At 40.5% G+C, this 27,532-nt stretch overlaps 1 protein-coding gene across 1 annotated transcript in view; it reads left to right on the plus strand.

Moving 5' to 3' along the window:
• The first annotated feature begins 12,809 nt into the window (after nucleotides 1-12,809).
• LOC147016015 (protein unc-13 homolog B-like) overlaps nucleotides 12,810-27,532 on the plus strand; it is a 1,009,527-nt gene continuing 994,804 nt past the window's right edge. The window contains exon 1 of the mRNA XM_085848698.1: nucleotides 12,810-12,985. Coding sequence (XP_085704824.1) covers nucleotides 12,964-12,985 — 22 coding nt within the window. The 5' untranslated portion in view covers nucleotides 12,810-12,963. The remainder of the gene's footprint in view (nucleotides 12,986-27,532) is intronic.

The following is a 27,532-nucleotide window of genomic DNA, read 5'->3' on the forward strand; positions in this document are numbered from 1 at the left end:
CAAAATGAGATCAAAGGCAGGACTGCTGAACAGCTGGCAAGATAAGGCAGCCAATAGAGTGTGCTGGAGATCCATCCATCAGGACCATACTCTGCACAGAGCATCAGTGCTGCCAAAGCAGTCTCCTGGATGGGTCACCACTCCAACAAGGGTTACTCAAATGGCTCGATCATCCCAGCAAGCTGGTACTCATTTTGCCAACCTCAAAAGGATGACAGGCTGAGTCAAACCCACCTGGTATTAATTCAAAAAAAAAACAAGCAGGATTTAAACTCAGGACCCAAGAATCCCAAGCCAACCACCCTAACCATTAAGCCAACAACAGGCATGAGTTATGCTGGAGATCCATTTCCATAAATGCAAGTAAAACCATAGCAATGACAATCTATGAAAAACAGCATCACAGAAGAGGTCATCTACAGTGTCTCCATCATCATCATCATCTCAGGATTAGGACATCAGGCAGAAATTGTTGTAGAAGTAAAAATGGAAATCTAACACAAGTTAATAAAAATGTGCTATTATCACACTTTATAAACTCGTGTTCCATAACCACAAACAAGGTTGCTGAAAGCATGTCGGTGACCTACTTTACCATCGGTGCTTTGTGAGACTTGCATCTTCTTTAACAATGCATGTCTTACAGGCTACAGCGGGATATCATTGTGCTTATCAGACCATACCTGTGCAGTCTGTTCTGTTTAACGGCTGCAATGGGGATTCTTAACAATTTAAACCATTCACGTAAAGATGTCCCAGCGATTGATTAAAAAAGTACAAAACAATTGTAAATGCAATAAAACGTTTTTGGTGAAAACACAGCAACTACATCACAACATCTCTGTAGACAGTCGAGTGCCGTGGACTGATTTTTAAACCCATATATTTACTCGTACATTGTAGAGCTAAAGTTGTAAATCGACTTCATAGAAATTCCATCTTATCTGCACTACACGCAAACACGTTAAGGATGAATGGACGGATGTATAAAATGAGCAATGGTGTCCAAAGCAAGCAATCTCTGCCATTGTGATTTGACCTTTCAGCACGTTTTTGTCATCATATAACATAACTCCCTAATAGGAGAGAATTTATTTTGTTATCTTGCTCATTCGGCCTTGCACCACAACATTCGGCAAAAAAAAAAAGTTTCATGTTTGAGCACGCATGCGTCATGACACCGGATAAGACAATCCAGTACATTGTATTGATGTCAATTGTCTCCTGTCCTTGTAGTTCTTGTGAAAATGTGCCACTTGCGGTGACACTCGGTACTGTGAAACACGAAGTGACATCATCATGTGGATTTTGTCCAAACCTAGACAAGCCATGGCTGCTTGTAGTGGAATTACTGGGGAAGGCAAGTATCCAAACTGCACCCAAAAACTGCACGCAATAATCACGAACACCACACACTTGCCGATGGTCGCCGGTGCAACGTAACAAGATTGCCGGCGACAAATGTTTTACAATCTTGTTTTGTCGGAAACCTCCGTATACGTGCTGCGACTGTCGACGGCACTAGTTTCGTGAAACAAAATGGACGATGAAGAAGAAATGCAGGGGAGAATGAGAACCGTGAAACCTATGAGCAGCGCCGCTTTGGCACTAGTTTTGGTGTGTTGTCGACGTCTTGCCAGGAGAAAGAAGTGGTTGTGTGTAAAATGCTGGGCTGAGAGAAGGCTGCTCAGGGAGTGTTCAACAACTTACTAGTAGAACTTGCTACAAACACACAGACACACACGTCATTTAAATATTATTATTCTTATATGCCTTGTCAAGGCTCGTATGAGAGCTAACGCACAGCAAGGGGGGCATGACACAAGAGGGGCGGGGGTGGAAGGGACAAAACAGTGGGAAACAGACATTAGGAGATATGGGGTGGGGAACATGAGGTATTCAAGATGGACATTACAGGGATTTTCAGGAAGGAAAGCTGGGAATTTGAAGGAGGTGGATTTGGGGTAGATTAACGGGGGTAGAAAAGATCGAGGATTTGGATGGGGGATGATAAGAGGTGGTGGTGAACAGCTGTTTTGAAGGCCTGGAGGGAAGAATGGGATTTGAACAGAGTGAGGGAGTTTATTCCAAAGGTGGGGAAAAAGAGGAATGATAGAGTGAAGGTGAGCAGTGATTCGTGATTTTGGTAGTTTTACCAGAAGGGGGTTGTTGGTGGACCTTGAACGCCCTGTGAAGATATGGTAGGGACAAATCGCAGACAGAGCGGGGGGTGGGGGGGCAAGACCGGAGAGGAGACAGTTGAAGACAGAAAGACCACCGACCTGTCTGCGGTGATTGAGTGACAGGCCCAAAGACTCAGCCTCATCGCGGAAGATGCCAATGATCCGAAATGCCTTGGTTTCCACAGCGTGAAGCCAAGAAAGTTGGGAGGCAGGAACACCAGCCCAGAGGGGAGAGCAGTACTCCATCAGGCTGTGGACGAAATCTTTGTACGTGGTCAGGAGCTCAGGTGGTCCGTGGAAGGACTTTGCATGATGGAGGATTCCCAGTTGGCGACTGGCTTTAGAGGCGAGGTTGGAAATGTGGCTTTCCCCGGAACGATCATGGCAGAAAGTGAGACCCAGAAGCTTGAAAGAAAGGACTTCTTCCAGAGAATTGTTGAGAAAGTAGATTGGGGGGTTTTTCCAAACGGTCCTTTCGGAGAGATATAGTGAGAGTGTGAGATTTGTCAGGAAAATTTGTTTCTTTATAAATAATGTACCTAGAATAGAACTATTTTATTGTTTCTGAAGTTTTGTTAAATGCAGGAAACACAGGGTGGGTTAAGGCTTTTACATTGAACTTTAGGAATTCCTTTTTGGGCTTCAAAGTTCACAAAAGCTACAACTATCTAAAAAAAATATAGCTGCAAATGATATGACACTATGGCCAGAAGCTACTGAAAACAAAGTTTAATTGGTCAATACATTGCGCCACTTCGGTGATTGCTATCCTGTTTAAAACACAACACTGCCGCACACGACTCTATGATGCACGATTGTCGCTGATAACTTGTCGTAAAAGTTGAACATGTTGAACTCTTCTGCTTGTCGCCAACGTACCTGAAAAACTAGTTGACGAGGATCATCTACTGCGGCACATTACGCGATTGTCAAAAACCGTCACCGACAATGTTGTTGCATCGCATGGCTAGTGTTCAGTGGCCCTGAGATACTGCTCAAGAACATGAGCTCACACCTTGCATCTTTGGAGCAATTGCTGTTCATCTTGTTGAATAGTGCGACAATTAACATAACATTCTGTTAACATACCACCACAGCACTGGTAATGAGGTTATATACTCCGAGAATTATATATTTGTTACTAAAAGTACGAACACCAGTGAAGTTTCCAAAGAAAGCTCAGGGTGGCCCATAAAATAATGACACATTTACAATTATGATTGAATCCTTTTGTGCATAAATAACAATATTCATCATAAATATCCATCTTTATGCCTGATGTTGGCTTAATGGTTAGGGTGGCAGGCTTGGTATCCTATGGTCCTGAGTTCAAATCCTGCTCAGCTGTTGAATTAACACCAGGTGGGGTTGACTCAGTGTGCCATCCTTCTGATGTCGGCAAAATGAGTACCAGCTTTCTGGGATGATTGAACCATTTGAGTATCCTGTGTCAGAGTGACAACCTGTCCAAGATTGTGCCCAATAGCCCAGGAGACTGCTTCAGCAGCACCAATGCTCTGTACAGTGTACGATTCCAATAGATTGATGGATGGACCAACCGGGCGTAGTGACATGCGCCTGTAATCCGGCTACTCGGAGGCTTGGGTTGGAGGATCGCTTGAGGACGGGAGCTCTGCTCTGGGCCGTGCTATGAGAGGATGTAGGGCAGCCCGGAATCATGACGAAACCCAATCCTTATCCCTGTGTCGTAAGAGGCGACCAGGGTTGCGTCAGGAAGGGCATCTGGCGTAAAACCTGTGCCAAATCAGTATGCGGATCATAACGGATGATCCACTGTGGCGACCCCTAACGGGAGCAGCCGAAAGAAAAACAACAACAACAGATTGATGGATGGACCAATCTTTGACTCCACCATTTCATGTTTGGACTTCATATAGCTGAGATGTAAATGATCATGACTTGAAGATGCAAGTCCTCCCTCATTGCAAATATACTGATGGCTGTGGAGGCCTCTTTGGTTCAAAAAACAGAGACTTTACAGTATCTTAAAATTACTTGTGAAGTGTAAAAATTGTGTTTCTGCATCACTGCTTGGTGACCATCTTGCCTCAAATATAGCTCTGAAGTATGGCTGCACCAGTCACACTCTTTGTCTTGGGAAATTGTACTCTTGCTCTGTCGAGAGACGACCTCTCCGGTCACCATCTGCAAAAACAAACGAAACAGATTTACTGCACATTCACCTGATACACATTACAATGTATGGTGAGAACAATCACTGCTTAAAAACCTGCAAACAAATGATAAAACCCCCATCATTTTGTGGGACTCCCAGCATGAACATTCTGAACCACATTCAGTATCCACTGAAAGTAGGGAAGATGGAACTGATTTAGTTCATATTCAAAAGAAGCAAAACATTGGAAATCATTGGCACAATCACTCCACTTCTCTCGATACCGTTACTCTTATTTCCTTATTTATTTGTCCACCAATATACGAGGTATGAATGGTGAGAATTTATACTGGAAATTTGCACACAACAAGGGTCCAATCCATCACCAGGGTGATGCCAAGGCAGCTTTTAACACGGGATAGAGTTTGGAATTTAGCCAGAATACTGGCACTCAACATAGCATCTAGTTTTCTCGTTCTATCAAGTCGTCTCCAACTTCTGGTGACATTCATGATCAGATTTCTCCAAACATCCCTATCCTGCACTGCTTTCCGAAGCTCTGGCAGAGACGGCTTGGTTGCAGCCTTTACCCCAGCCATCCAGCACGTACAAGGTCGACCTCTTCCTATTCTTCCCTCAATCACAACCAGCATGATTGACTTCTCGAGACTTACATTTTGTGCATGCATGATGTGGTCCAAAGTATGACGGTTTCTGTTTTTGACAGTGCTTCTAATGAACATACTGGCCAAAATTATTTAACCACTGGGTTGGTTGTTCTTCTTTCAGTCTATGGATTTGTTTTTATATTTAGCTTCAAAACCACATTTCAAAACTGTCAATATTTATCCTATCTTGATTTTTTTATGTCCCGCCGTGACTCACCGGAGCATTTATTCGCCAGCCTCTTCTTAGTTCGTATTGTCACATCTTTTCAGATCCTTGTCCATCCTGACATTTCTGTTCAACCCAACATGAACCGTCTATTCATTTCTCCTCTACATTCTCCACTCACTTCAATCTCAGAACCCAAGAAGATAAAACTTTCCACTATTTACTCTTGATCATCTCACAATCTGAACACTTCAATCTTCTCAGTTGACAAGATTTTAATGGTTTTTTTTTTTACGTTTAAAGAAAGATCAGATTTTTCACTTTCCTTCTTCTTGGTCTGCAGCAGTTTCATCAAACCCTCTTTAATTTCTGCCAACAGAGTCGAATCATCAGCATACCTTAAGTTGTTGGTACATCTTCCTCTAACCCTGACTCCAACCTCTTCATCATTCGAGTTTGATTTCCTCATGATGTATTCACTATACAGATTGAACCAGTAAGGGGAGAGAATGCACCCCTGTCTGAACAATTTTCCAATTCTAAACTATCTTGTCTCTCCATACTCTGTTCTTACATTGGCTTTATTTTTTTTCCATTTTTGTATACAGTCAAGGATCATGGAAAAGCTAGAACACTGAATGGATCAGGATGCAACAGAACAAAATGAACAGCAGCAAGAAGGAGATAAAACACCGACAGTGGAGTTGAAGCATAAAATAACTGGGTTAGAAAAGATATTCTGGATATTGGTTAAATCGTTATGGTGGTATGCTTGAGATCCTAGGAGCGTGAGTTCAAATCCTGCTGCGGTGTTGACTCTGCTTGTCATCCTTCTGAGGTTGGCAAAATGAGCACCGGCTTGCTGGTATCTTGTGTCGGAGTTGTAACCCATCCAGGATTGTGCCCAATAGCCAATGGGGGGTGGAACGGAGTGTTGCAGAGACATACACACATGTATCATTATATCGATTTATTAGTTGTGAAAAATTAGAATTCAGTAAGTTTAGATTTACTCTTTCTATTGTGAGTGTTCAATACACTTTTTTTATTTTAGATTATTTCACTTCAGCTTAATTCAGTCCTTTTCAATCATTGGGCAATTAATGCACTTCCAAATGATTTCTTTGAAGATTATTATGTTGAATCTATCGTGATCTCACTACCAACATTGGGGGCTCGCTGATCCAAGTCGCAAGACCCGAAACCCTCGGTTGCAAAGTTGCAATTGTTGGGTTCACTGCTGAGCACCGGTTCGGAGCCACAAGGGAGGGAGCAAGTTACTGGAGGCAGAGCAGCCAAAGTAGTAGCTGTGGAGTTACACTACTGGTGGCTGTGGACCGTTTGATGACAGCTTCATTGCTGAGTTGAATCACAGGTTTCCCCCAGTTGTTCCAAGCTAAATACTTTGGATCTCTGATGGCATGTCCATCAGGAGTGATCTGATCACAGTTGAAATGTTGTGAACACAAAGGTGACCATTTGCTAATTATCAGTTTCCCTGCCCTTCCATCTGGGTTCCCTTCCCCCACCCCCCCCCCCCCCACATCTTAGCACTTCCAGTAATGCAGCGAAATCTGACCTAAAGAAAATTTCACCCACATCATACTCACCATGAACGATTAGTTTTTCCACTTTCTTTGCAGAATCCAAGGTGCATAAAGCAGATGCACATGAAAACACCATTTTGAGAATTTCCTAGAAAATACTATGAAGGAAAACAACTTATAACTAGCACAAGTAGACTCTCAGAAACTATTGAATACGCAAGACCAAGTAGAAAGTTATGATGGACAACACCACCGAAAGTACGTATGACGAAAAAAGAAATCGTCGAATTTAATTGATTCAAGTGTGCACAGCGTGACCTGTGGTGGCAATCTGGATATTTAAGATAGCCTCAATTGATACAGGACAAACAAGCACAGCACTAAGTAGAGTTCATACAGTACCTCTGCCAGGCTGAACAGTTTCCATTTTGTGTCTCATTAATAGGTCAGATCCGGACCTAAACCAACATCGAATTGGCTTGCTCTTGTCACCTACCCAACTCATTACATCAAGTTTAGTCAGAATCCGTCCATCATTTTTTGGATATCATGCCATATATTGTTTTTAGCCCTATCAATCAATGGAGAAAAATAACTTTTAAAATAATTGTATCCGGATCTTCACCAAAAACGAATGAATTTGTTCTTGTCAAACACCCAACCTGCCCATCAAATTTCATCTGAATCCATCCACAACTTTTTAAGATACCCGACACACAAGCAAACAAACAAGCAGTCATAGACTGGTACTTACAAAATCATCAACTTGACATCTGACCTTGTCTAATAAAAGCTGTCTTGAGAGAAGGTAGCAACGCAAAGCAGAAGTTTCTACGATGATTCTGTACCAAACCATCAAAAATGGTAACGTCGACCGAAGCAAAGATCTCCATTTCTCCACGCAATTATTTAATATTATTTTATTAAAGTCACAAAACAGTAATATTCGGCCATCCACCAACAATCTTTACATAATCCGACGGCTTAGCGAGTCAGGTATGCGACGATAACCTTTATTGGGATAAAAATTGACTTTTAAACACCATCTTTATCGAAAACACCGTCAGCGCACACATGGAAAACCTTTACGTGACTCAACGACGCCTCTGCTCGAGTGCGCTGCACCACATGACGAACCGTGATGCGGGAGTGAAATATTTTTTTATTCAATCTTAAAATGTCTCCAAAACATCCGATTTTTGCCAGAATTTCGACAACCGAGTGTTAAACGTCTTCAGCGATCGTAAAAACTGAAGACAAAATTTAAATCGAAGTTAAAACGAACTCGTAACGTCGACTGAAGCAAAAATACTCCATTTCTCCACATTAATTTACGGAATTATGTTTGACCTCACTTTGAACTTGACCTTTGACCGATTTTGACCAAAATCTAATCAGCGCTAGCCATCACCCTCCTGAATCACGTGGTGTAATTTGACATTGGTAGCCTCTTCCATTCTCGAGTTATCGTGCCTACAAACAAACACACAAACACACACACAAACAAGCAGTCATAGACTGGTACTTACGAAATCGTCAACTTGACCTCTGACCTTGTCGAATAAAAGCTGTCTCTAGAGAAGGTAGCGACGCAAACCAGAAGTTTCTACAATGATTCTGCACCAAACCATCAAAAATCGTAACGTCGACCGAAGCAAAAATCTCCATTTCTCCACGCAATTATTTAATATTATTTTATTAAAGTCACAAAACCGTAATATTAGGCCATCCACCAACAATCTTTACATAACCCGACGGCTTAGCGAGTCAGGCATGTGACGATAACCTTTATTGGGATAAAAAATGATTTTAAACACCATCTTTATCGAAAACACCGTCAGCGCGCACACGCAAAACCTTTACGTGACTCAACGATGCCTCTGCTCGAGCGCGCTGCACCACGTGACGAGCCATGACGCGGCGAGTGAAATATTTTTTATACAATCTTAAAACGTCTCCAAAACATCCGATATTTACCAGAATTTCGACAACCAAGTTTTAAGCGTCCTAAGCGATTGCAAAAAACGAAGACAAAATTAAAATCGAAGTTAAAACGAACTCGTAACGTCGACCAAAGCAAAAGTACTCCATTTCTCCACATAAATTTATGGAATTATGTTTGACCTCACTGTGACCTTGATCTTTGACCGATTTTGACCAAAATCTAATCAACGCTAGCCATCACCCTCCTGAATCACGTGGTGTAATTTGACATTGGTAGCGTCTTCCATTCTCAAGTTATCATGCCTACAAACAAACACACACACAAACAAACAAACACACAAACAGAGGACAGAAGTCATCAATATACTTACGAAATCTAAAAGCAGTCATAGACTGGTACTTACGAAATCGTCAACTTGACCTCTGACCTTGTCAAATAAAACCTCTCTCTAGAGAAGGTAGCGACGCAAACCAGAAGTTTCTACGATGATTCTGTACCAAACCTCTCATAAAACATCCGATTTTTACCAGAATTTCGACAACCGAGTGTAAAGCATACTTAACCGTTACCAAAATTGAAGACAGGATTGAAATTGACTTTAACACGAGCGCGTAATGCCGTGTGTTACAATCCCCCTCGTTAGCATTATCTTCAGTTTAGCCTCAGATACGACACCCGACATAAATCTCATAAACATCCGATTTTTACCAGAATTTCGATTACCGAGTGTTAAGCGTACTGAGCCATTACCAAAAGTGAAAACAGAACTGCGATCCGAGTTAAAACGAACTCATAGCGTCGACCGAAGCAAAAATCCCTATTTCTCCATGCAATTATTTAATATTATTTTATCATAGTCACAAAACCATTATATTCGGTCATCCACCAACAATCTTTACATAATCTGATGGCTTAGTGAGTCAGGCATGTGATGATAACCTTTATTGGGATAAAAAAAATGACTTTTAAACACCATCTTTATCGAAAACAATGTCAGCGCGCACACGCAAAACCTTTACATGACTCTACGACGCGTCTGCTCGAGCACGCTGCACCACGTGACGAGCCGTGACGCGGCGAGTGAAATATTTTTATACAATCTTAAAACGTCTCCAAAACATCCGATTTTTACAAGAATTTCGACAACCGAGTTTTAAGTATCCTAATCGATCGCAAAAACCGAAGACAAAATTAAAATCAACATTAAAACGAACTCGTAATGTCGACCAAAGCAAAAATACTCCATTTCTCCACATGTATTTATGGAATTATGTTTGACCTCACTTTGAACTTGACCTTTGACCGATTTTGACCAAAATTTAATCAGCGCTAGCAATCACCCTCCTGAATCACGTGGTGTAATTTGACATTGTTAGCGTCTTCCGTTCTTGAGTTACCGTGCCTATAAACAAACACACAAACACAAATACAAACAAGCAGTCATAGACTGGTACTTACGAAATCGTCAACTTGACCTCTGACCTTGTCCACTAAAAGCTGTCTGGAGAAGGTAGCGATGCAAACCAGAAGTTTCTACGATGATTCTGTACCAAACCATCAAAAATCGAATGTTTGACCTCACTGTGACCTTGACCTTTGACCGATTTTGACAAAAATCTAATCAGCAGTAGCCATCACCCTCCTGAATCATGTGGTGTAATTTGACATTGGTAGCTTCTTCTGTTCTCGAGTTATCATGCCTACAAACAAACAAACACACACACAAACAGATGACGGAAGTCATCAATATACTTACGAAATATTTAGATTTCGTAAGTAACAAGCAGTCAGAGACTGGTACTTATGAAATCGTCAACTTGACCTCTGACCTTGTCTAATAAAAGATGTCTCTAGAGAAGGTAGCAATGCAAACCAGAAGTTTCTTCGATGGTTCTGTACCAAACCATCAAAAATCGAATATTTGACCTCACTGTGACCTTGACCTTTGACCGATTTTGACAAAAATCTAATCAGCACTAGCCATCACACTCCTGAATCAAGTGTTGTAATTTGACATTGGTAGATTCTTCCGTTCTCGAGTTATCGTGCCTACAAACAAACACACAAACACACAAACAGAGGACGGAAGTCATCAATATACTTACGAAATCTTTAGATTTCGTAAGTAACAAACAAACAGTTGTGAAAACAAACTCCATCCATCATAGATGGCGGAATTAATTGGAATCACCGAATCCTTTTGAGTAAATTTCGACATCTGTCTCCAAAAGACTTGCGTTGCCAAAATTATTGTCATTTAAAGGATATGACGTGTTTTCGAAGTGTCTGACACTCTACAATACACTGAGTTCAGCAATGTTGTCAGATTTTTCTGAGCGTCCATGTGATAAGACAATTTTTGACCCCCCCCCTTCTGGCAAAAGGCAGGTTTTTAAAACCCTACAAATTGTTTTTTATGGTGTTTTTATAACCCTACAAAATAATCTTTGTGTGCTGTTTTTAAAACCCCACAAAATAATGTTTATGTGATGTTTTTAAAACCCTACAAAATAATATTTTTGTGATGTTTTTGAAACCCTACAAAATGTTTTTTGTGATGTTTATAAAACCCCACAGAATAATGATTTTGTGATGTTTTTAAAACCCTGCAAAATAATGTTTATGTGATGTTTTATAACCCAACACAATAATGTTTTTGTGATGTTTTAAAAACCCTATAAAATAATGTTTTTGTGGTGTTTTTAAAACCCTACAAAATAAAGTTTACATGATGTTTTTAAAACCTTGCAAAATGTTTTTGGGATGCCTTTGAAACCCTACAAAATGATGTTTTTGTGAAGTTTTTAAAATCCTGCAATATCATGTTTTTGTGATGTTTTTAAAACCATACAAAATAATGTTTTTGTGATTTTTTAAAACCCGACAAAATAATGTTTTTGTGGTGTTTTTGAAACCCCGCAAAATAATGTTTTGTTGTTTTTAAAACCGGACAAAATAATGTTTTTGTGATGTTTTTAAAACCCTGCAAAATAATGTTTATGTGATGTTTTATAACCCAACACTAATGTTTTTGTGATGTTTTAAAAACCCTATAAAATAATGTTTTTGTGGTGTTTTTAAAACCCTACAAAATAATGTTTACATGATGTTTTTAAAACCTTGCAAAATGTTTTTGGGATGCCTTTAAAACCCTACTAAATAATGTTTTTGTGAAGTTTTTAAAATCCTGCAATATCATGTTTTTGTGATGTTTTTAAAACCATACAAAATAATGTTTTTGTGATATTTTTAAAACCCGACAAAATAATGTTTTTGTGGTGTTTTTGAAACCCCGCAAAATAATGTTTTGTGGTTTTTAAAACCCGACAAAAATGTTTTTGTGATGTTTTTAAAACCCTGCAAAATAATGTTTTTGTGATGTTTTTAAAACCCTGCAAAATAATGTTTTTGTGATGTTTTTAAAACCCTGCAAAATAATGTTTTCACAACATTTGGCTATAACAATAGTTTTCAAATCTGAAAATGTTTTGTTTTCACCGGGGAGTAATTCATGTCTCCTTTGTTAAACCGAACCTCTTTATCCTTGAAAGTAGAGTTTTATTAGTTTTGGAGGGAAATATTATTTAAATCTTGTAATGTATGTACAGTGAGTGCTTTGTTTGTGCTCCCAGGAGTTACTGCATTGAGATAAATATACATCCATCGTTATAATCAGGATCAGAAATCCTGCTACAGTATATACTTTATTTATTTCCTCCCATGGATGAATCCTTTACCAAGTAAAATACAGTTCATCGATATTCCTAGTAGCAATTAATATTTTGTCCTGTGAAGTACAGTAGCTCGTTCATCAGGGAACGACCTCGTTATTCCCAGAACGACCTTCCTTATCCCTTGAAGTAGGCCCTACAGTGCGTCGTCATTCCCACGAGTTTATCAGTTATCCGGCTGTGCCTCAATCCTCTTTTTCGACATTGTCCTTATAAAAGCCACCGCAGCGCACGGCACAACACACAGGGTATAGCAGGTAGCCCTAACCTTGACCGTCGGGCAGTTGAATGAAGAAGGCTAGATGGGATCAGGTGCAGGGTGGAAAAGTGGGAATGTCCTGGTAGGGAGTGGGGTTGGTGGGGGCTTTTCCGATATATGGCGCTTCCTCTGCCCCCCACGGGGCTGCTATCCTGACGTCACGCGTTCAAACCCGCAACATGGCGCGCGCAGTGCCGTTCACTTTGTTCTTCACTTGGCTGCGAGAGGTGTGAGCGAGCGGGAGTTTTGCGAAGCAGAAGAGCCGTGCCGGGCAATGAGCGCGGATTGACACAGCGGACACGTGCATGAACTGTGCCCAATAGAGCCATGTCTCTTCTATGTGCGAAAGGTATGACCCGTCCCGTCACATATTAACGTCCCGTTATGCCTTTCCTTGTTCCATTCCCTTCCAAATGTGCCATCCCGAACCACTCTCAATCCAAAACTACCTCCTACCTGTGCGTGATCTCGACCGGCTGATGTGAGCCGTGCCAGGAACAGTCGTACGGGAATATAAACCCGCCACGACGCGCTCCAACCGGGGCGGCTGGTCTGGACCCCAATTCGTGGCGGGAAACTCGACTGCCATTACTCCCACTACGGGAGTTTTTTGATATCAGGCTGGGGTGAGCGTCGTGTAGCCATTGCCCAAAGAATGCAGAACGACGCCTGTAGTCCCCCGTGTGGTTGGTGCTGAACGGACAGCGCTGCGCTCGAACACCCAAGTGTGCGCACTTTTCCTCTGCCAGCGATGGTAGTCCGTGGACATATGCAGTACATTCACGTATTATGTATATATAACATTTAATATATCCACACACACACACACACACACACACACACACACACACACACACACACACACACACACACACACACACACACACACACACACACACACACACACATACACATACACATACACATACACATACACATACACATACACATACACATACACATACACATACACATACACATACACATACACATACACATACACACACAATCTCTCTCTCACTCACACCTTTTTAGTTTGTGCAGGAGGGAACAATTCGTGTGTGTGTGTGTGTGTGTGTGTGTGTGTGTGTGTGTGTTTGTCATTGGTTAACTCCATATGCGGGTTTCAGAAGGTGGAATGGAGCCTTCCCAGGTTTCAAACTATGTGTGTGTGTGTGTCATTGGTTAACTCCAGGTGCGGGTTTCAGAAAGTGGAACGGAGCCCTCCCAGACCACAAACTATCCACCTCTGTGTGCGTGTGTATGAACATTAGCCTCAACACACACACACACACACACACACACACACACACACACACACACACACACACACACACACACACACACACACACACACACACACACACACACGCGGACCTTATGCCATAATGGCATCACTCGACAAAAAATTATCCGTCTCGTATTGTAAAAACATAATATGTAAATCACCCGGTAACGATGGAAGTCGATCTGATCATTTTGAAACTTACACTCGTTTTGGAAACACCAAGTACAAGTGTTACTGTTCGAGTACAGTATTATATACCGAATACAGTATAATTATATCAGTATATTGAGTTCGAAAACGGATTAACATCTGAAAGAGTCGTCGTTTTACAATTTTGCATTTCGATGGATCATGATGACCATTTCACTTTACCCTTCACTCCGTGCACAGGTAGAGAGAGTACACAGAATTACAAGATGAAGTCCACTTTACCCTTCACTCCGTGCACAGGTAGAGAGAGTAGAGAGAATTACAAGATGAAGTGACCACTTTGTATTTCGATGGATCATGATGACCATTTCACTTTACCCTTCACTCCGTGCACAGGTAGAGAGATAGTAGAGAGAATTACAAGATTAAGTGACCATTTTGTATTTCGATGGATCATGATGACCATTTCACTTTACCCTTCACTCCGTGCACACACACACACACACACACACACACACACACACACACACACACACACACACACACACACACACACACACACACACACACACACACACACACACACACACACACACACACACACACACACACACACACAGAGAGAGAGAGATAGAGATAGAGATAGACAGACAGACAGACAGACAGACAGACAGACAGACAGACAATTACAAGATGAAGTGACCGTTTTGTATGAGTGCGATTGTCAAAAGTTAGTTCTTCCTTTCAATATTTCCAACAACATTTCAGTTCGGAAACTGCAAAAATAAATAAATAAATGTTTCAATGCTCATAAATGGAAACTTTTTAATTATTTATTGCACACCAGGATAGGCCCTCTGGGATTGCATTTCATGGTCAACATTGATGACTGGATCCTTCATCCCTGGGTGATTCATGAAATGTCGATTCTGCTTGGATGAATGAATGCATGAAGGTATTGGATTGAAATTTGAGTTTCACAAAGGGACAAACTATACACACAGGTGTACTTACAGGCTTTGTGACTTCAATTTTCAGCTCATGCTCACGTCATTCTGATTGTCCACAAAAGTGAACGTTGATGTTCATCGCTGGGATTGTGCATGTTTGAAACCATCTTTATAAATCCTCCTGGGCTATGTTTCGAAACCTTCAGCACTATTTCATTTACACGATCTAGACTCATGGATGAGCAAAGCAACATAGAATGAGGGGTTTTGACTCGCATAACGAGCAGAAAGCCGACTGCCAGAGAAATGATTTGGTGTGGGTTGGAATCTTGACCCAGATGGAACTGTCACTCTGTTGTTTCAGAAGCAGGGCGATGCATCGATGCATTTTTGCGAAGGATACCATACAATCTTAAACGTCCACTATCGAATATCGGCAGATGTGACGCCAAGTTTAACATCGGTCCAAGTGATAGTAGCACACATTGATAAATCACCCTACCTGTGATACAGGTAGGGTGATTTAGCAATGTGTGCATTCGAGTTTGAATCCCGACCCAGTTTACAGCTGGGTCTGGATTCAAACCCAGGCAAGACAGTTTAGAGTTGAATGAGCATACCTCTTGGCCATCCTGCCAGACCAGGGAGCCTCAATATAAATACATTAATGGGATGGGACTGCACTAACTGCTTTTCAGGATTAATAAGTCTGAAAGGAGATGTTAAATCACATCTTGTATTTTATTAACAACGTTAAAGATCCCTGGCTGAGAACAAGGTTTGACCCTTTAGCGAGGTGTCGTTAAGCATCTTCCTCTGAATGAGGAGAAAGTGCTTACCTACCATAGCTTACCTGTACAGCAAGCAGTACTCTTGGTGGTTTTCCATCGACTTCACAGTATAAAGCAAGGACAATAATTTGGAGTTCAGCTGTGTTTGTTTTTGTTGTTGTTGAGTTACCTCCACCATTATGGCAAATTATATACCATTATCTGTCCCAGTGGTATATCCAGCAGAAATTTGGTATTTGGCCAGGGTATGGCATCCTCTCAAAAGATGCTGGTGGATCAGTCATGTAAAGAGCTGACTTTACATCACTATCCGTTGCAAATTGTGCTATCTCCCATTTGAATGTCCTCTGACCAATTTGAATGGGAATCACGGTCAAGTTTTCCATCCTTTCCGTGAGTTGAGTGCATGTTTAACCTCCTTGTCTTGTTAAAATTGTTCTTGGTCTCAAGCCACCTTCGCTATTTCATGAGTGTACAAGAATGATGACCACAGCTGTTCCATTGGGAGATTAGTTCGCATGTGTCTGTAGATCCATATGTGTGTGTGTGTGTGTGTGTATCATCTTTAAAAAAAAACAAAAAACATACCTTTTTATGGTCCTCCATGCAAGTTATTAAATCACTCATGTTTTGTTTTTTTTTTTCAAACAAACTCATGATGTGCGTTCAGTTTTGATTTGCGTTTGATGTTACTTCACTGGGATATTGATCATACACACAGGGAGCAGGTGCACTCTCTAATACTTTTCACGATTTCCTAAACTAGTGCTGGCGAGCCTGGAATTGTTTGCAGATCCTTGCGAGAAAAGCGAAACAGCACAATGCATTGTGAGCACGGGGCATTGTAAAGCACACATGGTCCCTTTTCGTTGGTCGTTGTGCGTGGGTTCCCCTGGGAGTGGAACTGCCAGCTTGATGACACACTTGCACAAAACCCTGAATCCATCTCTGCTGGTACATTGGCATATGGAAATGCTAATTGCCTGTGTTGTGAATGTAATTGTTTCTTGGAAACCACAGGCTGGAAAATCTGTGCTAACTCAACCCAAGGTACCTTTGTTTCCCAAGTCGTTATCTGAGGTCTGACTTTACTATACAGTCCAACAAATTAGACGAATGGATCAGTTTCCCTTATTTTACCAATGACACAGCAGTAATGCTTTTGAAATGATCTCAACCATGCTCCCCTACACATTCTCATTCCCTGCACTATTTAACTTTATTTTCAAGCATAATTGATGTTACATGTCTTGCAGTAAAATTTAATAATACGAGCTGGCCTGTTCGTGCTCATATGAAGCACGGGGAATCTTGGTTCAAATCCATGATACTAAATGTGTTTGTATGTCCATTGTCTACGAATAGCCTTGTAATTCATTTTGAAAGTACAATGATGACGACTAGTGTCATTATCCTGTATGTAAATTATGTGCGATCGCAAGTACAAGGCTTAAGTTAATGGAAGAAAGTGTGTGTGTGTGTGTGTGTGTGTGTGTGTGTGTGTGTGTGTGTGTGTGTGTGTGTGTGCATATATATATATATATATATGTATGTATGTATGTATGTATACACTAGCGAGGTGTGCTTACACATTGTGTAAGCATGCGAACCATGCTTTCCCATTGTCTCGGGTCGCTCACCTGCATTTGAGTTTTAATTTATTTATTTATTTCATTTATTTATATTATCATTCATGGATGTTGTTTGACAATTCTGTGACCCCCCCCCCTCCACCTCCTGCCCCCTTCTCCCCGATTTACCATGTTTGATGTCCATTAGCACGCAAAATTTCAGCCTTCTACGTCACCCGTAAGGTCCCGATCTTTAATATCAGTCAGTCTATGGTTATTAGAAAGAACTTGATATATATATATATATATATATATATATATATATATATATATATATATATATATATATATATATATATATATATATACACACATACATATACTGCTTATATACATATATTTATATTGTATATATAGTTATGTTTGTGGAGTAGATGGATAAATTTCATAGGCTTGGTCGGTGGATGTGTAGGAGACATCTCGATGTAAATAAGTAGGGAAACTGTGAGCTTAAGTGTTACGTGTCACCACACGGGGGGTGGGGGGGGGTGGTGCAGTTTTAATTACATGGGGATTAAGGATAATTCCCACAGTATGTAATCGCACTCCCCTGTGACTTTTCCATATGTTCTTTAAATTGCAAACCAGCAATGATAGAATTACGTTTTTGTAATGGCAACAGCCATTGCAACCGAGCTGCATGACAAAGTAGGGAGAAACCCCGCCTCCAAGGGTGACGGCAGCCGAGGTCACCTGTCCCAAGCTGATGATTGATGGGTGTCACGTCAGGGAGCGAGAAGGCAAGAGGTGGTGGCTTTGTTGGTTCTGTTGGCAGTAATCACAAGAGATTGGGAGTGCACGCACGAGGTCAGTGTTAAGAGGGGGGTTGAGTGCAGAGTTAAGGATACACACGGTCGAGAGATGAGAACAAAGGTCAGGAGATGGCGTGAAATATCAGGGCACAACTGAATGACTTTCCTTCGATGCATGACGAAGATGGCATGATTATCGTATTCGTGCGAAGCCGATTTTGGGTCATGTGGCGAAGCAAGACGCTGGCCTTCGGCTCTTGGTTGGGTCATGAGGAACGGACCCCGAGCCTCATGTATGTCACTGAAGGGGAGGGTAGCCATTCTGAAATGCAGTGAGTCGGTGAGGAATATCGATGCACGAGAAAGCTGCATGGGGTCTCTGAGCCTTGGTGTTGAATTCCACTCACGAATTGCCTGACGTACATTCGTCCCACTGTGAGAGAGCGGCCGAGTGCCATTTTGGAGGGCGCGTTTGCACGTGCACGACGAAGCGCCTTGATTCCATGTTTTATAAAGACCATCTCTGGCACACAGCTAAGTGCCGGGATAAAGGAAGGACTTTTCTTTTATTATTCTGTTCCCTTGTCTGTATTTAAGTTTGCGTGGAGTCGCCTCAATTAGATTTAGATTTAGTTTACCTCACGTTTTTCGTTCATTATTATAATCTGAAATATTGTCATTGTACATATTTGATGACTGTTATTAAATTATTATTTGTTCTATTTCATTTGCTTGTGTCCATGTATCTGTTGTGGGTCGAGTACAACCCGTGTGCCTCCGTCCTTTTCCGCCATTTCTTTCCTGCGTGCGCATTGATCTCCAAGAGTCTCGGCTGTAAGCCTTGTGTAAGTCTTCTTGGATTGCTTTATGCAGCTTCTTCAGATAGAAGAGTGTGGGAGGACCAATTATTTATATAATCCGAGCCATCTTGATTTATTTGATTAGGTGAGAGCTGATTGGCTATTCCCTCCATTCACAGGTGAGAGATGTGGGTGGGTCTTTCTTAATTTATATATTGACTGCTTTTGACGTTTGCACCTGGTACATGCTTAGGAGCCTCATTGGTATGTATTGCTGTCTTCGCTATCGCTGATGATTCGCCAACAAGTGATGAAACCGAGAATTGAGATTCTCATGTGTGTACAGCGTGTGAACATCTTTATAGTTGTTGAGGAACTCTGGGAAGGGTTCAAAACAGCGTTAGCACTTACCTTGTTTAAGTCTTCTAGGGTTGATTTATGCAGCTTCTTTGGCGAGAGGTGTGTGGGAGAAGTCAAAAAATATGTATATATGTATATATTGTTACAGGCCGGGGTTCAAGGTTCGCCATGAGGGGAAGCACTCGAGTTCCTCTCGAACGCCCGCTCCTGGGGCCACCACCACCACCACCATAGATAACTCCACTCGCCGGCGGGTTGCTACTCAACCATGATTGCCGATTGGTACCGCCAATCCTGGCAGGGTTCTCACTACTTTAAGTGTTGTAGTAAAGGATTGCCAGTTTCAAGGGAGGCTCATACCATCAATACGTACTTGCCTTATCTTATTTAATCAGATGCAGCCGAGCAACTTCCCATCATTAGCAGCCTCTTCCCTCTCTTCAGACCTTGATATAATCATTAGCTGGTCAAACACTTGGAATACGTCTTTCAATCCTGATGAATGTCACACTCTCACTCTGCCTCTCTGAAAGAACCATCTGACAAACCCTCTCATCTACTTTCTTAACAATCCTCTCGAAGAAGTTCAGTCACTCATACTTTAGGTCCTCAATTTGGGCCTTTTGTGCCTCAAGCCACAATCTTTCTTGGGCAATCCACACTTCTAAGTTGGCCTCCAAAGCCAGTCACTGGGCATCCTTCATCATGCAGTCTTTCATTGGCACACCTGGTCTCTTGTCGCTTATCCACCTACAAGGCCTTCAGCAGTTTGAGGGAATATTGCTCTCCCTTCTTGGCAGGCACTCCTGCCTCACACATGACTGAGCTTGACACAGTGGAAACCAAGACTGCTAAGATCATTGGAATCTCCTGCAATGAAGCTGAGTCAATTGGCCCATCACTTTCACAGTGGAGACAATTCGGTGGTCTCTGTCTTCTACTGCTTCCTCTCTGGTCTGGCTCCTCTGCTATTTTCATGCTCTGCCCCTCCCTCACCCCCCCATGTTTCTGCAGGGCACACATGGTCTGTTCGGAACCCCCATCTATTGAAACTTCCAAAATCCAGAATTGCTGCTCACCACCACTCATATGTTCCTGTTTTTTCCCCACCTGTGGAATTGACTTCCACATTCTTTTCAATGTCATTCTTCTCTCCAGGTCTTCAAGACAGCTGTTTACCACCATCTCAGATCATCACCCATCTGTAATCATGATCTTTTTTTAACTGCCATTAACTTTAACTTTCCCCAACTCCACTTCTTTCCAAGTTTCAAATTTTTAATTCTTGAGAGTTTGTAGCTTTGTCCCTTTTATTACCTCTGCCGCCGAAAGTGGACAGAGGTTATGTTTTCATCCCTGTCTGTCTACCTATGAGCAGGACATCTCAAAGTTATGAACGGATTCGGATAAAATTCTGTGGACAGGTTGGGTGTGTGACGAGGACTAAATTATGAGATTTTCGTGAAGATCTAGATCCAGATCCAATAATTTTTAAGTGAATCTTCACCATTGAATGATTGGGCCAAAAAGGATATACAGCTCTAGAAAAAAGTAAGCGACCACAACAAAAACAAATTTAAATCTGCATCTCTACATGTATGGTAGCCATTCCATTCCAGTGTCTGTTGAATTCCAACACAGGCACACCTCATTCTACTTAGTGAGGTACTGATTAGGTGATCATCTGATCCGAATCTTATTTAACAAGGAAAAGTATAAATACCACTGCTGTGGTCATCACTATCCTCTTGCAATAGGACCCGCTGGATGGCAAAAACAGTGCTAGTAGTACCTTTAAAGTAATTGGAATCAAAAAAATAACTATTGACCATGCCAAAAGAGTTGAAAAGAAAAGTTTTGAGTGAGGAAAAGAAGGATTCAATTCTGGCTTTACTAGCAGAAGGATACAGTGAGTGTCACGTTGCTTCCATCCTTAAAATTTCAAAGACGGCGGTTCATAAGAACAATGTCAAGCAGCAGACATTGGGGACAATAAAGCTACAGACTGGCAGAGGGTGAAAACGATTTTCCACTGACCGGGATGACCGCCAAATAATTCGAATGCCACTCAACAACCGTAGGATGACATCAAGTGACCTCCAAAAAGAATGGCAAACGGCAGCTGGGGTGAAGTGCACGGTGAGGACGGTTCGAAACAGGCTCCTTGGGGCAGGGCTGAAGTCGTGCAAAGCTAGAAAAAAGCCCTTCATCAATGAGAAGCAAAGAAGAGCCAGGCTGAGGTTTGCAAAAGACCATAAGGATTGGACCGTAGAGGACTGGAGTAAGGTCATCTTCTCTGATGAGTCCAATTTTCAGCTTTGCCCAACACCTGGTCATCTAATGGTTAGACGGAGACCTGGAGAGGCTTCCAAGCCACAGTGTCTCGCACCCACTGTGAAATTTGGTGAAGGATCGGTGATGATCTGGGGGTGCTTCAGCAAGGCTGGAATTGGGCAGATTTGTCTTTGTGAAGGACTCATGAATCAAGCCACGTACAAGGTTGTCCTGGAAGAACACTTGCTTCCTTCTGCTCTGACGATGTTCCCCAACTCTGAGGATTGGTTTTTCCAACAGGACAATGCTCCATGCCACACAGCCAGGTCAATCAAGGTGTGGATGGAGGACCATCAGATGAACACCCTGTCATGGCCAGCCCAATCTCCAGACCTGAACCCCATTGAAAACCTCTGGAATGTGATCAAGAGGAAGATGGATGGTCAAAAGCCATCAAACAAAGCCAAGCTGCTTGAATTTTTGCACCACGAGTGGCATAAAGTCACCCAACAGCAATGTGAAAGACTGGTGGAGAGCATGCCAAGACGCATGAAAGCAGTGATTGAAAATCAGGGTTATTCCACAAAATATTGATTTCTGAACTCTTCCTCAGTTAAAACATTAGTATTGTGTTGCTTAAAAATGAATATGAACTTGTTTTGTTTGTATTATTTGAGGTCTGAAAACACTGAATCTTTGTTGTTATTTTGACCAGTTGTCATTTTCTGTAAATAAATGCTCCAAATGACAATATTTTTATTCGGAATTTGGGAGAAATGTTGTCAGTAGTTTATAGAATAAAACAAAAATGTTCATTTTACTCAAACACTTTACTCTAAGTTGTAAAACCAGAAAAACGGATAATTTTGTCGTGGTCTCTTAATTTTTTCCAGAGCTGTATGTATATATATATATATATATATATATATATATATATATATATATATATATATATATATATATATATATATATATATATATATATATATATCTCACGACATTTGAAAAAGTTATGGATGTATTTGGACGAAACCTGGTAGACTGCTTGGGGGTGTGACAAGGACGAATTGCTTTGATTTAGATTTAGATCCAGATCTGGATCTGCATCCAAGAACTTTTTTTAATTACCAAGTGATTCTTCACCATTGATATATGGGGCCAAAAACGATATACAGCACGATATTTCAAAACGTTGTGGACAAGTTATGACAAAACTTGGTGGATGAGTTAGGTGGATGAAGAGAACAAGCCGATTCAATTTTGGTTAAGGTCCAGATGCAGATCAGGCCTATCGGTGGGAATGTAAACTGTTCCGCCTGGCAGATGTATGCACTCCACAGAGTGTAATTCCAGTTCACCTGTGTCCTCCCCTTCCCCCCCCCCAGTCTTCCCCACATCCAATATTTCTATAAAGTCTTCCTCTAGTCTGTCCCTCATCTCTGCTCTTGGTGTTTTTTTTTCTCCTCCCTCTTTCTACTCTTCCTTTTGTTCTGTTACTTCCTGAGCCCTTGTATGTTCTAGCTTCTCCACAAGCCTTGACTTTGGATACCAAAAAAATAAATGAAAGAAAAAGGAAACCACAGGTGAATGACATGACACAATAAAAACAAAAATAAAATATGAATTTCTAAATATTTTTTTAAGCTCCATTGATACCAACTGCAAGGCTTAACATAAACCTGTAAAATGACACTGATGACAAAAATCCCAGGAAAACAAAATTCGAGACTAACAGACAGACAAAGGATTACATTTCAAACCCCCTCTGTCTTTTTGCCTGTCCAAGTTGATTTTACAGCTTACATTTCTGCCAGTATTTTCAGTCTTTTTCACATCTCTACAAGAAAATGCAACATCTTTCAGGAATCCAACGAATGAGTGTGCAACAAAATATTTACCTCCATCTTCTTTTCCAATAATCTCCACAGACTTTCATTGTATATTCACATTCTGAACACAGAGCCTCCAGACACTGTGCATTTCTTTAATCTACTACATAAATCCCTTCTTCTCGAAGTACAGTGAACTTGACCCTGATCATCATTTTTCAGAAGGTTGGTGTTTTCAAAAGATCAGGCCGCAGGCTGGTCGTAACAATATCTGATCGAAAAACAATGCTGGATCCGAAATCTGTCAGTACCTTCCATCTTCCAGGCCTGAGACTTGTTTGATTACTCTCATGATGATGACTTTGCCTCTATCCTTATATCCCTCTTTCCCAAAGCAAATTTTTCTGGAATGTGATCAAATTGTGATCTGTTCTGCAACTGCACACACGAGAGCAGGCTGATGGACTTCCATAATCCAATTATAATGGAACAAGTAATGTGCTTGTGTTTATGCCATTGAAGAAGCACACAAAATGTGCTTTTTTTCTTTTTCAACCACATAAAATGCATGTATCACTTTCCTTCGGTTTCCATTGATACAGGATGGCAGTTGACTGCAGAAATGACAACTATTGAACTTAACTTGATGACATTTGAAGGTTTTCTTTTGTCGTAAAGTGTGTGCAGTTCCACGAGACTTTACTGTGCGTCCAAAAATAACCAACAACCAAACAAGAAAAAGAGCATTCAGAGATTGCAGAGCCTCGCCAGGACTGCTTTTGTGTGGTGTATTTTTGTGTGGTGTTTGTGTACTGGTTTGTTACATAATTCATGAGACATAATTAGAACTGCCACTTTATAACAGCTGGCAGTGATGACCGAGTACCAAGACATCCCGCTTTGATGCAAACACACTTTGATCGGATACCTGACCCTGACCCATGACGTTTAAAAAAATGATTATTCATTATTCAATTGAATTTGGAATGCGATTAAAATATATTCAATTCAAATCAAATGGAAGATCAAATAGGTACAGTCCTGCATTGGACTAATCAGAAGGAACTCAAACAAGCAAAAGCAAGGCTGAAGTCATCAGGAGGAACCTGGATAGGATTCACATTTCACTTGCTACTCCTCTACCCTCAAACCCATCCAGGCAGAGCCAAGTGAGCCTTTAAAAAAAAAAATAGAAAAAATACAAAAAGAACCCGAATCAAAAATTTAATAATTATGGCTGTCAGACCATGCATCTGATCAAGTTGAAATTTAAAACTTGTATTCAGCATCACTACTCGATCATAAATGTGAAGTTTCACATAGATTGATTAAGCAGTTCCAGAGAAAGCATTAAATATTTTTCTTCAATCCAATATGGCTGCCAAACCATGTGACCTATCAATTATTCCGAAACAAACTTGTACACCCATGGCTTGGGGGAAAACTTGTGTGAAGTTTCCCCTCGATTTGTCCAGCCGTTCTGGAGAAGAGGATTTTTTTTATAGGTTTAAGAATAAATCCAATATGGCTGACAAACCATGTGACCTATGATATCATATGTGTGAACCTTTTGTTCCTCATGGATGGGTGGTCATATATGTAAAGTGTCGCCTCGATCTGTTCAGCCACTTCAGAGAAGAAGATAAAAAAACAAAACAACAACAATATGGATGCCGATTCACGTGACCGATGACATCATCAATTTTTTTTCTGTGTCCCATTTAATACTGAGATGACCCTCAAAATTTTCATACTGATCAGGTATGGCGTTCTACATATGCAATTATGACATAATAATGAAGGCACCTATGACATCATACCATAAATCACACTTATTCCCCATGAGGAGTACTCGACATTTGCCAAGTTTCAATAATTTCCTCAGTGCAGTTTCAGAGACACAGAGGTCCAAAGGTTTTCCATTTTCCAACATGGCTGCCACAGCACATGACCTATGATGTCATAATTATGAAGAAAAAAAACATTTCTACATGAGTAGTTACACATATGGTGCAAATTTGATCTCAATCCGCAGAGCGGTTGTGGAGAAAAACACGAAAGTTCTTTGCGGACAAACAAACAAACAGACAGGCAGACAAACAAACAATAAGAAGACGTCATGCAGAGCACGATACTTGCAAAATCCATAAAACAAATTTGACCTCAAAAATAATTGGTGGTTGACTTTAATGACCAAATATGCAACTCCTCTTCAAATTTCAAGTCGATCGGATGAAAATTGACAATTTAGAAATTTGGCCTATGCTGTCCTTTTGGCCAAAGTTGATCTCGAAAATATTTGGTGGTTGAATTAATTTACCTGATATGCAAATCCTCTTCAAATTTCAAGTCAGTGAGATGAAAATTGAGGATTTTAGAAATACCTCCTTAGTTGTTGACCTTGGGCTTATGTTGACCTTTTGATCGATGTTGACCTCAAAAATAATTTGCTGGTTGAACTCGGTGACCTGCAATATAAATCCTCTTCAAATTTCAAGTCAATCTGATGAAAATAGAGGATTTTATAAATCTCACCTAAGATGTTGACCTTTGGCCTATGTTGACCTTTTGGTCTATGTTGACCTAAAAAAAAATGCCTATTTGAATTCAGTGACTTGAAATATAAATCCTCTTCAAATTTCAAGTCAATCGGATGAAAATTGACAATATTAGAAATTAGGCCTATGTTGACCTTTTGGCCTATGTTGACCTTAATAGTTAGTGATTGAATTTACTGAGCTGATATAAAAATCCTCTTCAAATTTCAAGTCAATCGGGTGAAAATAGAGGATTTTAGAAATCTCACCAAGTTGTTGACCTTTGGGCAATGTTGACCTTTTGGTCGAAATTGACCTCAAAAATAATTGGCTGGGTGAATTCAGTGACCTGATCTGCAAATCTTGTTCAAATTTCAAGTCAACCGGATGAAAATTGACAATTTCAGAAACAATTTAACATTTTTGCCTATTTTGGAAAGACCTTATGGCCGATGTGTACCTTTTGACCTGTGATAACCTCAAATATAATAGGTGGTTACATTTTTTGACCTGATCTGTAAATCCTTTTCAAATTTCAAGTCAATCGGATGAAATTTGAGGATTTCAGAAAATTTGGCTCAAATTGGCCTTTTCCCCTATGTCGACTTTTTTGGTCAACCAAATTTTATGAAACTTCGCAGCGTCGATGACCATAATCTTCGAAAATTTCAGTTGAGGAAAATATGATCTTCGATTGGTTGAGCAGTTTGGGCTGGAGGCGAGTGGACAGACAAACAAACTAACAAACAAACCAACAAAAAACCAACAAAGAAACCAACAAACAAACAAACAGACGATCTATATATATATATATATATATATATATATATATATATATATATATATATATATATATATATATATATATATATATATATATATATATATATATATATATATATATATATATATATATATATATATATATATATATATATATATATATATATATATATATATATATATATATATATATATATATATATATATATATATATATATATATATATATATATATATACATATATATAACCGGGCGTAGTGGCGTGCGCCTGTAATCCGGCTACTCGGAGGCTTGGGTTGGAGGATCGCTTGAGGACGGGAGCTCTGCACTGGGCCACGCTATGAGAGGGTGTAGAGCATCCCGGAATCATGGCGAAACCCAATCCTTATCCCTGTGTCGTAAGAGGCGACCAGGGTTGCGTCAGGAAGGGCGTCCAGCATAAAACCTGTGCCAAATCGGTATGCAGATCATAACGGATGATCCGCTGTGGCGACTCCTAACGGGAGGAGCCGAAAGATGAACAACAACAACAACAACATATATATATATATATATATATATATATATATATATATATATATATATATATATATATATATATATATATATATATATATATATATATATATATATTGCCAAGTAACAAACTGACACAGACAAACGGACCCAAACGCAATACCCTCTCCTTTGGCAAGGGTAAAAAACGCACATAACTTTTCTCCACAGCCTCAGCTCTCAAGATCATTGGTC

The sequence above is a fragment of the Eptatretus burgeri genome, chromosome 12 (genome assembly GCF_056783735.1).
Source record: "Eptatretus burgeri isolate ZD-2024b chromosome 12, Ebu_testis_v1, whole genome shotgun sequence".
Classification (NCBI taxonomy): Eukaryota; Metazoa; Chordata; class Myxini; order Myxiniformes; family Myxinidae; genus Eptatretus; species Eptatretus burgeri.